Source organism: Convolutriloba macropyga, chromosome 8, assembly GCF_964194025.1.
Source record: "Convolutriloba macropyga chromosome 8, txConMacr16.3, whole genome shotgun sequence".
NCBI classification, from domain to species: domain Eukaryota; kingdom Metazoa; phylum Xenacoelomorpha; order Acoela; family Convolutidae; genus Convolutriloba; species Convolutriloba macropyga.
In genome coordinates this window covers 31,900,269-31,915,344 of record NC_134475.1, presented here as the reverse complement: position 1 = coordinate 31,915,344, position 15,076 = coordinate 31,900,269, and the positions used below count along the sequence as shown (strand labels likewise).

At 44.0% G+C, this 15,076-nt stretch overlaps 2 protein-coding genes across 2 annotated transcripts in view; both read left to right on the top strand.

Moving 5' to 3' along the window:
- The window catches only part of LOC142344684 (uncharacterized), a 169,351-nt gene extending 164,896 nt beyond the window's left edge, over positions 1-4,455 (top strand). Inside the window, exon 15 of the mRNA XM_075396522.1 lies at positions 728-4,455. Within this exon, the coding sequence (XP_075252637.1) occupies positions 728-4,287 (3,560 nt within the window). The 3' untranslated portion in view covers positions 4,288-4,455. The remainder of the gene's footprint in view (positions 1-727) is intronic.
- A 4,543-nt stretch (positions 4,456-8,998) lies between these two features.
- On the top strand, positions 8,999-14,353 carry LOC142345019 (uncharacterized). Its single transcript, XM_075397102.1, has one exon. It carries the CDS (start codon positions 8,999-9,001, stop codon positions 14,351-14,353), a length of 5,355 nt encoding a protein of 1,784 aa, XP_075253217.1.
- The last annotated feature ends 723 nt before the right edge of the window (positions 14,354-15,076 follow it).

Here is a 15,076-nt window from a genome sequence, read left to right as displayed (position 1 = left end):
GAGGCTGTTTTTGTTGACTTGTGTTCTTCGATTTTTTGAATTGTAATGCAGGACTGGTCCTGCTATGTTTTTTACTTCGGTTCGCTTTACCTCATTATGCCGCTTTTTCGACATTTTGCGTGAAATTGGTTCTACTTCTCTAGACTAGTTTCATTCTTCTCTCATTCTGCTCAAAGTGTTTTTAAGCAACAGTTGCTCAGCAAATCAATTCAAACTGAACGCGTCATAAAAACGAAATCAAGAATAGAAACGGGATAAACACGTAAAGCCCAATTTTAGATGCCCGTTTTTTAAACTTTGTTCTTATAAGTCTTAGTTATCGTGTCTCTAGTGCTGATTGGTTTTGATACTAGCCCTTGTATGCTCTCAACAAGCATTAGGAGTATGTCTAGCAGCGGAATTAAATCAAAATAGTTGTCACTTTGAATTTTTTCGTACATCAATCATTTTTTTGCATTTTTGTTTTGTCTATCCTAATCGGGGTTATGGGAATGAATGGTGGATATTCTCCGGCATCTGCCGGGTATGTTTTTGAATCCCAACCTTGTTTTGAAAGCTTCGAGAAATGTAATCTCTTCGGGAAAATTTAACGTCTTTATGGACCGCTGTCTTCAATGTTGCTTACAATGTAAACCGTTCGAGTCGAAGGTTACGATTCATTCAAGTCACCAGCTTTTTTTAAATCGTTTCGTATACTTTGCTGTCTCAAATTAAAACCATTGTTTAGGTGCTCCAAATATCTTGAAAGATTTGTCGAACAGTGCAAGTGTTAAAATATCATCAGCGGCCCACCAAACGCGAAAAAATCTGATGCAAGCGAAGAGTCACTTGAGAGGACTTCAGTCACACAATGCAGCTGGATCTCCTACCTTCCATAACTCTTCCAGTCAAGTAAATAGAATCAATGATGGCATTCGGAAGCCTGGTGAAGGTTCGGATAGCCCAAATCAGTTAGGAGTTGCCAAACTCGTACGACCAGCCGTCATGTTTGACGACCCATCACAACCACAGGCAAACTTCGCGTCACCTGCTATCAATCAATTTGGGAATCAGTCTGCAACGTCTGGCTACGCGACCAGTGAAAGTGGGGGTCAAAATTACCCGAGTGGTTTTGAAGCAGCCCGCAATGGCTTTAATACATCAACATCGTCTGCAGTGGCTTCAAGCGAGAATGGCTTGACAAACAACGGCCATATTGGTTTGAACAAGACTAATGGCGATATTGCATGGTTGAAAGAGGCATATCAAAGGAGGCAAGAGAACAACGTGCATGAGCAAAGAGGTACCCAACATCAGGCGGAAACAAAAGCGAATTTTAGAACTACTTTGCATTCTAGCCGCAAGGCAGCACTAATGCATCAGATGGATGCTGGTAATGAGTCATTCAGTAGTTATCAAGAACAGTTAGCTGTTGATAGGCAACGTCGGGCTGCTGTCGACTTACAAAGACAGCAGCACCAAAAAGTAAATCAAAGGCAGTTTGATGAACAGGATAAGCGATCGGTGACAAGCTCACAAGGTGATGATGAAGTTGTCAATTACACGTTGAAATATTACGGTACTGATTCCCAGGGAGATTTGGACGAGGAAGGAGGAGGAATGATGGACGAAGACCAACCAAATTATACTTATACCCTCGCGGCCAACCAAATTGAAGAGTCCGAGTATTATGAGCAGCCAACCGATTTTAGTGTTCGTTTCCCCGAGAACGATGCTATGAGCACATACGAAGAACTCGACTTTTCAGTGAACTCTAGCATGAGCAGGAACATAATGAATAATGAAATTAACGTGATTAGCAACGTTGTTGGACCACAGGCACCGTGTTTTGAGGACGTTAATTATGAGCATAACGAGGAACACAATGATAGCATGAATGAGACTCTGCAGCCACAAGGTGTCATAAACTCACCTGCTGGCGTGTACAGACAGGTGAGATTCAAACCAGCGATTAAGGAAACCGTGACTGATATTAGCACCTCGTCTCCTCATGGCGTCATGTTGGAATCGGAACGTCGTGTCGCCCTTCCTCGTGGACCATTGGAAAGTGTCTCGTCTAGTGTGCATCAGGAACAAGATTCTGAGGGCAACATATCCAAGAAGGGTTCAGCGACAGGAACTCCGTTGATGGGTGACACTCCTCTGATGTTTAGCCGTCGCAGCTCTGTATCTTCGCTGGGAGATTTTGAAACGCAGTCAATTACAAGCAACAGCAATTTTGCAAGTGAACAGGGTTCTAGAGCAATATCAGGCGCTGTGTCTCCGAGTGACATTCCTGACTCACCCAATGAAATGATGATGCAATCGCGGATTCCTCAAAATCAGGGCACCATTTCGCAGCAACAACAACAACAACAACAGGTGGATTCAGGGAGGAACTTTGGCAACCCAATCTCATCCGTTTCTAGGACACAATTAAATACTACTTCTGTTAGAGATCATCAGCAGCAAACGCATTTAGAGAATGCGAGGCAGCAGTTTGTTAGTGAACCGCCTGGGAATGACTTCTCATGTGCCTCAAGTTTAAGCGCATTAACTTTTGACGATGAGCCAAAGGTCAAAGAGCTTGCGAAGAATTTCCAACAGTTTACAACTTATGATGAATCTACAGGACAGCAGCAAGAAGTAGTCAATTTGAATATCCCCAGGCGGTTGAATCTCAAAGAAACAGTAAATATATCACAAGAAATTGATTGCAACAATGAGGCCATATCCCGAGATTGGGCGAAACAACTCAATAAATCTGCTCAACCAACTACAAACGAGCAGACCCTTGGTCGAAGTAGTGATGATGATGATTCCTTGTTGCTTGACGACGATGATGATGTGAACTTGAGAGGTAGTAATGAAGAGGATCATAGTGTATTAATGGAGGCTATCAGTTCGGGAATGCCCGAGCTGAAACCTAGACGAACATCGTCAAAGAAGACCAACAGTCAAAGTTATCTGAAGCAAGGAAGCTCGAAGTTGACAGGAAAAACTGGAATGAGTATGCCGACTAGCTCGTACTCTTCTGAGCAGAGTAATCAGCCTTACACAGCTAAAGGGCGTCAGAGTCCTGGTCTCATTCGCAGTACTAGCGGTCGAAGCTTAAACTCGGTTGGAAGCGGCAGAAAGTCTCCTGGCGCTGGTCCAAAAGTTTCTAGTGGGTCTACTTACGGTTCTGCTCGCCCACAGAATACTTATATGGATCTATACATGCGACGCATGTCCCAAACCGAGTCGGGAGTCAGTTCGCCTAGAGGAACAGGTGGAAATGTAGATACTGTCAAGGTGTATCAAACCGAGGGAACTCCGCTGAACTTCTCAACTAGGACGTCCCTCTCGGATCTCTCGGTAGCCGATGATGTATTGCATTCAAGTGACCTTTATTTGACACAGACAAATAATTTGCAACCATCCAATGGTGGTGCAAGCGCCAATTTAAACGGTAAGCGTGATTATGCACCCTCAAGTCTTCATCCAGAGAAAAGTCACAGGCTTAAAAGCTGGGCCATAAACTCTCCTGGAGCTGGTAGTGTTAGCAAGTATAGCAGTGCAACGGGAGGCTTTGATTCACCGAAAGTTTACAACGTAGAGGGAACTCCAGCGTCCTATTCGAGAAATGACTCCTTGAGTTCTCTGAGTTGCGATGAAGGTGGTCTTGATGATTCGGCATTGGGAACCGTACCTTCAAGTAGACCTCCACCACATCCGCAGTTTTTGAGACCATCGCTAGAAGTTCCAGCCAGCACAACTCATTTGCATAGGAAAAATTCACCCGGCAAAAGTGGGTCTTCAAAGATACCAGTAGCGAACACATACCGCCGGCGCAGCAGCAATGGCTCTTCAGATGTAGAAAAACCAGATTCTAGTTCAAGTGGCTCGCTGGAACGGAAGAACAGAGATATAGGACAACCAGTACCGTCGGGCCAGGTTGCGATGGTACCATCTGAATCAAGTACGACAGGTTCTAAAAAGCAAACTGATGTCTCAATAGTTGTACCTGCTGAAACTGATTTGAGTAAGAGTTTTGATGACGAACAAGAGGACTACTCTAATAGAAGACGTTCTATAGGTGAACTGTCCAACGCATCAAGCGGAGGAGATGTGGGGCTTGAAGATCGGGCGCTATTAAATGAATGTATATATTCTGCTATGCCTTCTAGTGCTCGTAAAAGCTCCAAATCATCTAAAAATCAGCTGCAAATGAAAACAGGTAGTTTGGAAACTGGATCGACAGAATTGGACAATTTTGAAAGTAATGGAAGCGATGAAACATCCAGGCGAAGATTAAATTATCCGTGAGTGTGGGTGTGACGACTGGTGAAAGAATTGGCAAATATTTTCGGATCTGAATTGCTGAGAGATTAATAAGGTTTTACTGAAATTATACTATTCTATTTTGTATCTCTATTGACGTGATTAGGCACCATTTTCTTTTTCATTCTTTAGAATTTAGTTTTTATCGATGGATAGGTTTTGAATTAATGGTTAGTACTAAAACATTAAAACAGGCGGAGTGGCGCTGTGTTTCGTTTATAACTTTCGTGACAACCTGAGTGCGAAGTTCTTGAAGCCCCCCGTAATGTAAAAAGAAGACCGTATTGGAAAGCTGATTTATTCTCACTCAATCGTTTCGAAATGAAAAAAGTATCATGGAGAGGGTTATTAAATTGAGAGAGTTAATTCCTCTGAGGTAAAAAATACTCACAATTTTCACAATTTGAATACGCGTAAAAAGGTCGAATATCAATAGTATATTTGGTATATCGTGTCAGCCTGTATTTTTTTGTAGTTCATCAGTCAATGTGAAGAAAAGTATGAAAAATTGACCAGAACAAACTGTTCACAATTGCACGTTAGTCAGATCGTTCACTTCATTTCTTTGTCTATATTTGCTCTAATAACATCATTTTGAGTCACATAGTGAATTTATAGCCTCCTGGTCAATCCCGCGTCTGTCGCTTTCTAGCAATGTTTCCGACTTTAAAATGAGCCGAGTGACCCTGAATTCCATTTGATAGTTTTAATTTCTCATTTGACGTTCGTAGCAAATATATTAGTCTTGTGGTCTTCATGTTATTTTTGCTTGACCGATTACTCGTCTGACGCTTTTATCCTCAAAAATCGGCTAAACCCGGAGAGCATCAAGTGACTGAGCAGCTCTCTTAGAGCCCTGTGCGTTACTGTTCTCTAAGTGTGCCATTTCGCAAAAACTGTTTTGAGAGGAGAATTTCATAGTGTAAGGATAGTTTTATAGCGGTCATTGTAGGGAATGATGTTTATTAATTGCTCTTGTAATGAACTCATAAAGAACTTGACTTTTGAGCAGTCAGAACCATAATTTGAATATAGAACGTGCAAAATGAGGTAGACCAAGACAACACACCAAGACAATATGAATTGATGATTAACAACTTTAAGCACAGTTATAGATGTAGTTGATGACATGGCGCACCAACGTTAGAAGGCACGAACCCTTGACTGCAGCCTGCCAACACTCGAAGCTAAGTCCAAAGCCATAGCACCCCCATCATTATTTTTTCGAATATTGTTCTAACACCCCGCCGTTTTTTTTACGGACAGTACCCCCACCCAGGCAGTGGAGGTACCCCAGCCAAGTTTCGGTCTACCCAACCCACCCTCAGAGGTCGAACCCCGTGGTTTACGGACGGCACCCCCCAACCAGGGAGCGGAGGAATCCCAGCCAAGTTTCGGTCTAACCAACCCACCCTCAGAGGTCAAACCCCGTGGTTTACGGACGGCACCCCCCACCCAGGGAGCGGAGGAATCCCAGCCAAGTTTCGGTCTACCCAAACCACCCTCAGAGGTCGAACCCCGTGGTTTACGGACGGCACCCCCCAACCAGGGAGCGGAGGAACCCCAGCCAAGTTTCGGTCTACCCAACCCACCCTCAGAGGTCGAACCCCGTGGTTTACGGACGGCACCCCCCAACCAGGGAGCGGAGGAATCCCAGCCAAGTTTCGGTCTACTGAACCCACCCTGAGCGGTCGAACCCCGTGGTTTACGGACGGCAACCCCCCAACCAGGGAGTGGAGGAATCCCAGCCAAGTTTCGGTCAAACCAACCCCCCCTCAGAGGTTGAACCCCGTGGTTTACGGACGGCACCCCCCCACCCAGGGAGCGCAGGAACCCTAGCCAGCTTTCGGTCTACCAAGCCCACCCTCAGAGGTCGAACCCAGTGGTTTACGGACAACACCCCCAACTAGGGAGTGGAGGAACCCCAGCAAAGTTTTGGTCTACCCAACCCATCACCAGAGGTTAAACCCCGTAGTTTTTCGGACGACACCCCCAACCAGGTAGTGGAGGCGCCCCAACCAAAGTTGAGTCTACCCAAACCACCCTTCTCCGGTCACTCGGCAATTCCACCTGCAAGCGGCATTCCCCAGCCTAGTTTTTCCTGGCAAACCAGGATTCCCCACCAGCAACTACCAACCTGTAGCAGCATTCTGCAGCAGTTTTTCCTGGCTAACCAGGTTTCTCAGCAGCAGCAAGCAACGACAAGCGTCTTTCCCCAGCCTAATTTTTCCTGGCCAACCAGGATTCCCCACCAGCATCTTCTAACCAGCAGCAGCAATCTGTAGAAGTTTTTCCTAGCTAACCAGGGTTCTCAGCAGCAGCAAGCAACGACAAGCGCCTTTCCCCAGCTAGTTTTTCCTGGCCAACCAGGATTCCCCACCAGCATCTACCAACCAGCAGCAGCAATCTGCAGAAATTTTCTTGGCTAACCAGGGTTCCCAGCAGCATCTATCAAGAAGAAGCGTTATTCCCCAGCCTAGTCTTTCCTGGCCAACCAGGATTCCCCACCAGCATCTACCAACCTGCAACAGCATTCTGCAGCAGTTTTTCCTGGCTAACCAGGTTTCTCAGCAGCAGCAAGCAACGACAAGCGTCTTTCCCCAGTCTAGTTTTTCCTGGCCAACCAGGATTCCCCACCAGCATCTACCAACCAGCAGCAGCAGTCTGCAGAAGTTTTTCCTGGCTAACCAGGGTTCTCAGCAGCAGCAAGCAACGACAAGCGTCTTTCCCCAGCTAGTTTTTCCTGGCCAACCAGGATTCCCCACCAGCAGCTACTAACCAGCAGCAACAATCTGCAGAAGTTTTCCTGGCTAACCAGGGTTCCCGGCAGCATCAAGCAAGAACAAGCGTTATTCGCCAGCCTAGTTTTTCCTGGCCAACCAGGATTCCCCACCAGCAGCTACCAACCAGCAGCAGCAATCTGCAGAAGTTTTCCTGTCTGACAGGAGTTCGCAGCAGCAGTAAGCAACTACAAGCGTCTTTCCCCAGCCTTGTTTTCCTGGCCAACCAGGATTCTTCATCAGCAGCTACAAACCAACAGCAGCAATCTGCAGAAGTTTTTCCTGGCTAACCAGGGTTCTCAGCAGCAGCAAGCAACGACAAGCGTCTTTCCCCAGCTAGTTTTTCCTGGCCAACCAGGATTCCCCACCAGCAGCTACTAACCAGCAGCAGCAATCTGCAGAAGTTTTCCTGGCTAACCAGGGTTCCCGGCAGCATCAAGCAAGAACAAGCGTTATTCGCCAGCCTAGTTTTTCCTGGCCAACCAGGATTCCCCACCAGCAGCTACCAACCAGCAGCAGCAATCTGCAGAAGTTTTCCTGGCTAACAGGAGTTCCCAGCAGCAGTAAGCAACTACAAGCGTCTTTCCCCAGCCTTGTTTTCCTGGCCAACCAGGATTCTTCATCAGCAGCTACAAACCAACAGCAGCTTTGTGCAGCAGTTTTACTGGAGAACCAGGGTTCCCAGCAGCAGAAAGCAACGGCAAGCGTCATTCCCCAGCCTTGTTTTCCTGGCCAACCAGCAGCCACCAGCCAAGAGCAGCATTCTGCAGCAGCTTTCCTGGCTAACTAGGATTTCCAACAGCAGCAACCCAAATCCACTTCACCTGAGCACCCAGAATCTTTCCTCTACATCATAACTCACTTATTGTCTCGACGTCCACTGATTGTATGTGACATGCGATATCATCTTTTCAAGTCTTCGAAAACGAAGTTCATATTGATCACAGATTCGCAGGGAAGACATTTCGAATCTGGAAACTTGAATATAGTATCTCTTCCCGGCGCAACCATCAAAGACGTATATAACTTTGTTCCCCCTATCAATCAGTACTGTAAAGTTATACTGTTTATTGGCGGTAACGACTTGTATAACGGCTGCAAACCTTCAGACAAAACACCAATTGACATCGCAAATCAGTTGATTGAACTCGCAAATTTTTTGACCGAAAGAACCAAAGAAGTATACCTCATAGGAATACCAGAACGAAACGAAAACAAACAGCGATCAGCAGCCGTTAACGAAATCCTCGAGAAAGTGTCCAACAGAACTCGTAGTCACAAACCCTCAGTCAACTGGAAGTATAGAGGAATCAGTCAGCATATATCAGGCGCTAAATACTTCAATCCTAAAGATAATCTTCACCTTAACGAATGTGGTCGCTCAAACCTTCACCACCTTATCAAACAAAAGATTCTGTACAAGGATTATAACGTAATGTTCAATAACAGTGGTCACAGCAAAATTTACGAGTGTAAACGGAATTCATGTACGTGCATCTGCTCAACCTGGTAGTTTCTACTTCAACTTAAATTTCACAAATCCTCTTTACCTTAAATGTTCACCAGGCTCTGTGAGTAGCCTCTTGAACTACTTGTGAGATAACAGATTACTTCCAAAACATCTCTACTAGCTGTCCCCAGGTTCCGTGAGGTGCCATTGGTCAGCTGGTAGAGACAGCATTGTCTTCTAACTGTCCCCAGGTTCCGTGAGGTGCCACCGGCCAGTTAGCAAGACAAATCTCCCCAAGTCAAAAGACCTCTTACATATTCAACGTAGTAATTCGGATTTCTTGTGACCAAATACCAACATCAAATCGTCTGCAAGAAATTACAATAGACCAACACAGCCTCAATTCTTTTGAGCATACGTAAAAAGATAAAACTTAACTACAGAGTTCTATAAAGAAAAGTTCACCATGCCTGCCAAAACCGTTGAAAGTCAGCGTAGTTTTCACAAATATTGCGTTTCGAGCATAAACGATCTGATCGAAGACCTTTCAACTGATGAGAATCTGCCATACGACGAGTTCATAGAAGGAGAAAAGGAAGTCCAGCAGTTGCTATCTGAGCTAGAAAAGACTAATGAGTTTCTCCTACTCAATCTAGACGAATCAGAACATTGTCAGTTTTTAGATGAGACATTAGCAGTTAAACGCGACTCCCGCAGAAAACTTAACTTTGTTCGGAGAAAATTAAAAGTCAGTTCTGATCTTGTCAACAATTCAACGGATACAGAAACAAGATTACCAACAAACCTCCAACAACAAACACTACAAAACGAATCAGAACACAGAGAGATTCCGCAGGAAACTTTATCAGCTTCAACTGGTATAACACTTAGTTCCAATCAGCCGGCAACGTTTCAAAATACAGAAACATCAAACTTTTCCTTCCATGCATCAACCACAAGAAATTTGTTTGATCAAACTACGTTTCCACAACATCAAGCCTCATTTGGTCTGGCAAATTGTCAGGATCACACTCATAGGCAACAATTTATCACTACCCCGATCTCATCAGGAACTCTCCCGACACTAAAACTTGACACCTTTAATGGCAATCCCCTCACTTGGACAGATTGGATACAGTTATTCGAGTCTGTCATTGACTCGAGGCCACTTTGCACTACAGAAAAGATGACCCACTTACAATCACTTCTCACTGGACAAGCAAAGAGTTTAGTTAAAGGCTACGGTTGCAATGGTCAATGCTATCACCAAGCTCTAGCCGACCTGAAGAAAAAGTATGGCAAGTCTAGCGTCATCGTAAATGCGTACTTAGAAAAACTTGCATCGTTTCCGAGCCCGTCAGCCCAGCGACCCAAAAGTTTTGACAATTTTAGTATATTTATAAACGACTTGGTGAATACTTTTACACGCCTGGAATACGAACACGACCTCAAATCAACGATGAATACCCAAGTTGCAATACAGAAATTACCTTATAGCCAACTAGTTGACTGGAGCAAACATTGTGCACAACATCAGATTGAATCTCCCTCCTTAGAGCAGTTCGCCGAATGGCTCTCTTTGACTGCTCAAACCTTCGAGAATTTAGAACCTTTTTCTCGAAACAAGCTGGGCAGAAATGACTCATCAAATCCGCGAAGCAATCGTTCACAATATGGGAACAATCACCCTAGATATGATCAAAACCAAATTCAAGGAACATCAAGATATGTATCCACGCAAGACAAGATTTCCGACATGCAGACAACTTCAAAATTTAACAAAGAACGTAGTCAACATCAAAGGCAGTTCAAGAGTTCTAGAAATCAGCAGCAACAATTAGAAGACCATAACGTTCCTCAAACCAGCAGAGCTTCAAAGTGTCTGTTCGAGGACGGCAACCACAGAATATACATGTGCAAAAAATTCAAAAACATGTCCGTTAAGCAGCGTAGGGACGCCATCTATCAACTCAAAGCCTGTTTCAATTGCCTGAAAATGGGTCACTCTTCAAAGGAGTGCCCTTCTACGCAGAGTTGCAGAAGTTGTAGCAAACGTCATCATACACACTTACACGATGAGTCTAGCCAGTCAGCGAACTCAACACATTGCAGTACCGCTGGATCATCAGAACGTCCTGCACTCCTTCAGATACTCCCCGTAACACTCTCAAGGGATGGTAAGTCGGTAAACACGTACGCCTTTCTGGACAATGGAAGCGTCGTATCAATGATGTTAACGAAAACTGCTTCCGCACTTGGAATCGTTCTTGACGAAAAAACCCAACACACAGAATTGCACAAAGGAATCCATGGAACAAAAAGTGTGTCATTCACCAACGTTAACCTTTCGATTAAAGGAATGAGTTCTAATCAAAGTTTTGATATAGAAGACGTTCAGGTTTCGGCCGACATAGAGTTTCCCCAATATAATTTAGAATGGATTCGAAAAGTGTGTCAGGAATTTGATCACTTGAAACATATTTCATACCCCGACGTTGACATCAATCAAATCTCTATTTTGATTGGATGCGACAATTTTGATCTCATTGCACCTAGAGAGATTCACTATGGTCCTCCAAATACCGCAAGAGCTATTCAAACAGAACTTGGATGGACTGCGTCAGGGAAAACTGATCTGCCCTCAGCAGTAACATGCCAGTCTCAAATTGTCAAAAGTGAGTCTACAGAGTGCTGCGAAATTGACGACACTCTGTATAACGAAGTACTCAACTGGTACAAAGTTGAAAACTTGCCGTCCAATAAGGACGTCACAAAATCAGAGACCGATAAACGCGCATCAGACATTTTGGAATCTACTGTAGAGTTCAAGGAAGGACGATACCACGTTGGGCTTTTATGGAAAAACAAACCCGACCTGCCAAATAACTTCACTTTAGCCTTCGAACAACTCAACGCCCTAGTTAAGCGACTAGAAAGAGACCCGGAATTGTTAGAGAAATACACGAAAACAATCGACGAAGATCTGAAGAAGAATTACATTGAAGAAGTTCCCTTAGATAAAACGACTCCAAACATTTGGCACATTCCGCATCACCCTGTCATTAACCCTAACAAAGCAAAAATAAGAAAAGTTTTGAACGCAGCATCAAAATATCATGGTGTATCATTAAATAACCAACTCATGCCAGGGCCTGACTTGATGCAAAACTTGACCGGTGTTATCTGCAGGTTCAGGCAGAAAAAAGTTGCGATATCTGCTGACATTGAAGGCATGTTTATGCAAGTAGGTGTTCGACCACAGGACCAAAAGTTTTTAAGATTTCTGTGGAAGAAAGGCGAAAAGATAATTTGCTTCCAATTTAGAAGGCACATTTTTGGAGCAAGGTGTTCACCGACATGTTGTAACTTCGCCTTGCGACGAACAGCGGAGGACAACTGTCAGCAGTACCCTTCAGCAGCCAAGGCAGTCTTACGTTCCTTTTACATGGATGACCTATATCACGCAACAGACACCGTCGAAGAAGCAATTTCCATTTCAAGAGATCTGAAAAATTTACTTTTGCTAGGTGGTTTCAATTTAACCAAGTGGTCCTCCAACTCACTTGAAACAATGAAGTCAATCCCTAAAGAAGACCAGAATCCTAACGATACAAAGGAGTCTACCATTCTACCGCCTATTCCAAAATTCGGAGACAAAGACGAACAGCCATCATCAACTGATACCGAGAGAGTATTAGGAATACAGTGGTCTGTGTCTAGAGACTCTTTCGTTATAAACAGCAAAACATTTAAAAAAGTAGATCTAGAGAACCCCACCCAGAGAAAGATTTTGAAGAGTGTTTCATCCATCTATGACCCAATTGGGTTTATTGCGCCCTTCACAGTGCGGTTAAGAACAATCATGCAGGACGTCTGGCGTTTAGGAAAACAATGGGACAACCTGTTACCTACCAGTTTTGATGCAACCCTGAAGTCTCTTATGACAGAAATCAGAAACATTTCCAGCATCGAAATACCACGATTTCTGTTCGAGGAGAAAAAGACACCTCAAGAATCAACTCTTCATATCTTTTGCGACGCTTCTCTAACAGCAATGTGTGCCGTAGCATATTTAAAAACAGAGTATACAGATTCAACTTGTTCAATCAATTTTATAATGGGAAAAGCAAAAGTTGCCCCGATTCGACAGCAAAGCATACCTAAACTAGAACTGGCAGCAGCTGTTATCGGAGTCCGGCTAGCCTTCTTCATAAAGCAACAGCTCGGTGTAACAATTAGCAAAACGACATCTTGGTCGGATAGCGCAACCACACTACAATGGATTTACAACTCCAAAGAGAGACACAAAATGTATGTAGCAAACAGAGTTGCAGAAATTCTTGAAACAACTTCACCATCAGACTGGCGTCATGTTCCAGGTGTCTTGAATCCAGCTGACGACGGAACAAGAGGGTTGAAATTAAACGAGTTCAAACCGGATTGTCGTTGGTTTAACGGGCCACTTTTCTTGAAACATGACCCAACAAATTGGCCTCCGACAAAAGTGCCAAATTACCCTTTAGCAGCTTCAATGGCTCTCTCAAGGGCAAACCAGCCACTCATTGACCCAAAACGGTTCTCAAGCTTGGAAAAACTTAAACGCGTTCTCGCATTTGTAATTTTGTTTATCAGCAACCTCAAAACTACAACGAAGAGTTTCCACTTGACCATAAAAACAGTCAATATGAGCAAAACTTATCTACTTAGGCAATCTCAAGAACTCTCATTTGAGGAAGAGCTAGATTGTCTTCGCAAAGACCAAACCGTTCCAGCACACTCAAAAATAAAAAATTTCTTGCCCTTCATTTCCGACGACGGAGTTATAAGAGCTAATGGACGTCTTGCCAATGCAAATCAACTGGAAGAAAACTTACAAGCCCCAGTAATCCTAAGTGGCAAAGAACATATAACTTTTCTTATGCTTAGAGACATTCACAACCACAATGGACATACAGGACTCGACCATTGCCGTTTCATTGTTCAACAGTCCTTTATTGTAATCAGCCTTCGCTCCACCTTACGAACAATAATCAACCGATGTTTCGATTGCCGTCGACAAAAAGCAGTAGCGTTGCAACCTCAAATGGCACCCCTGCCCGACTTTAGAATTCCAAATACTGAAAACTTTATTTTTCAAAATACGGGTGTAGATTTCTTTGGTCCTTTCGCTATAAAGGCCAGCGACAACTTGTATCCAAAACGATACGCTTGCATCTTCACTTGCCTTACCACAAGAGCCGTTCATCTAGAACCAGCTTACCATTTAAGCACTGATTCCTTTATTCAAGCGATACTGAGGTTTACTGCCCGTCGAGGAAACCCTCACCTCATTGTCTCTGATAATGGTAGAAATTTCGTTGGCGCTTCTCGTGAACTCATTACAAAAGTAAACCAATTCGACCACCAGGAAATCAGTGACCGATTACTCAAAGAGACCATCGAATGGAAGTTCATCCCACCATACGCATCCCACTTCGGAGGAGCATGGGAAAGACTCGTGCAGTCCTCAAAACGAATTCTCTACTCAGTGATTGGCTCTCAAATGTTGACCGAAGAAACATTTCACTCGTTCCTAACTCAAGTCGAAGAAATCCTGAACAGCAGGCCTTTGACTTACGTCCCAGACAACGGTTTGTCTTATCAACCAATCACGCCTAATCATTTCCTTATCGGTCGACCTCACAAACGTTTGCCGTCAATACTGTCAATCACTAAAGATTACAACAAGGACTGGAAAAGATGTATTACCCTTTCACATCAATTTTGGACACGACTCCTGTCGAGTTCATACCCACAATGGCTAGGAGACCCAAATGGATAAAAGATCAGAAGCCTCTCGAAGTTGGTAGCCTTGTTTGGATATTGGAAGACATGACTCCACGAGGTATTTGGCCCGTCGGTATTGTGGAAAAATTGTCTGACAGCAATGATGGAAAAGTTAGATCATGCGAAATCAGAACTGGGTTCGGGAAACAAACAAGACCAGTAAACAAATTGGCACTAGTAATTGACGACTAGGAAACGGATCACAACGTCGAAGCAGGACACAAATTTAATGAACAGTAACCACATTCACAACTTTTAACAAATCATTAACCCTTTAGGTTTTGACTACAACGCCAAAACGAGGGGGACTGTAATGAACTCATAAAGAACTTGACTTTTGAGCAGTCAGAACCATAATTTGAATATAGAACGTGCAAAATGAGGTAGACCAAGACAACACACCAAGACAATATGAATTGATGATTAACAACTTTAAGCAGAGTTATAGATGTAGTTGATGACAGCTCTCAAACGAAGTTTGTAGCAATTATATTAGTCCTGTAGGTCTTTTTATGCGATTTTTCACTGGACCGATTTTTCGTCTGACCCATTTGACGCTTCGTCCTCAAAAACGGGATAAACAGGTAGCGCCCAGCGGTCATTAAGCGCTCTTAGAGCTCACTAGTCTCCAAGTATGCGATTCACAGAAACTGTTTTGGAGACTTATACTTATGTTGTGAAGGGCGGCTCCTAGAGGTTAACCCCCACATCCGCCCCC

Excerpts from the sequence above, each read along its gene's own strand:
- LOC142345019 (XM_075397102.1), top strand. The coding sequence starts at position 8,999 with ATGCCTGCCAAAACCGTTGAAAGTCAGCGTAGTTTTCACAAATATTGC.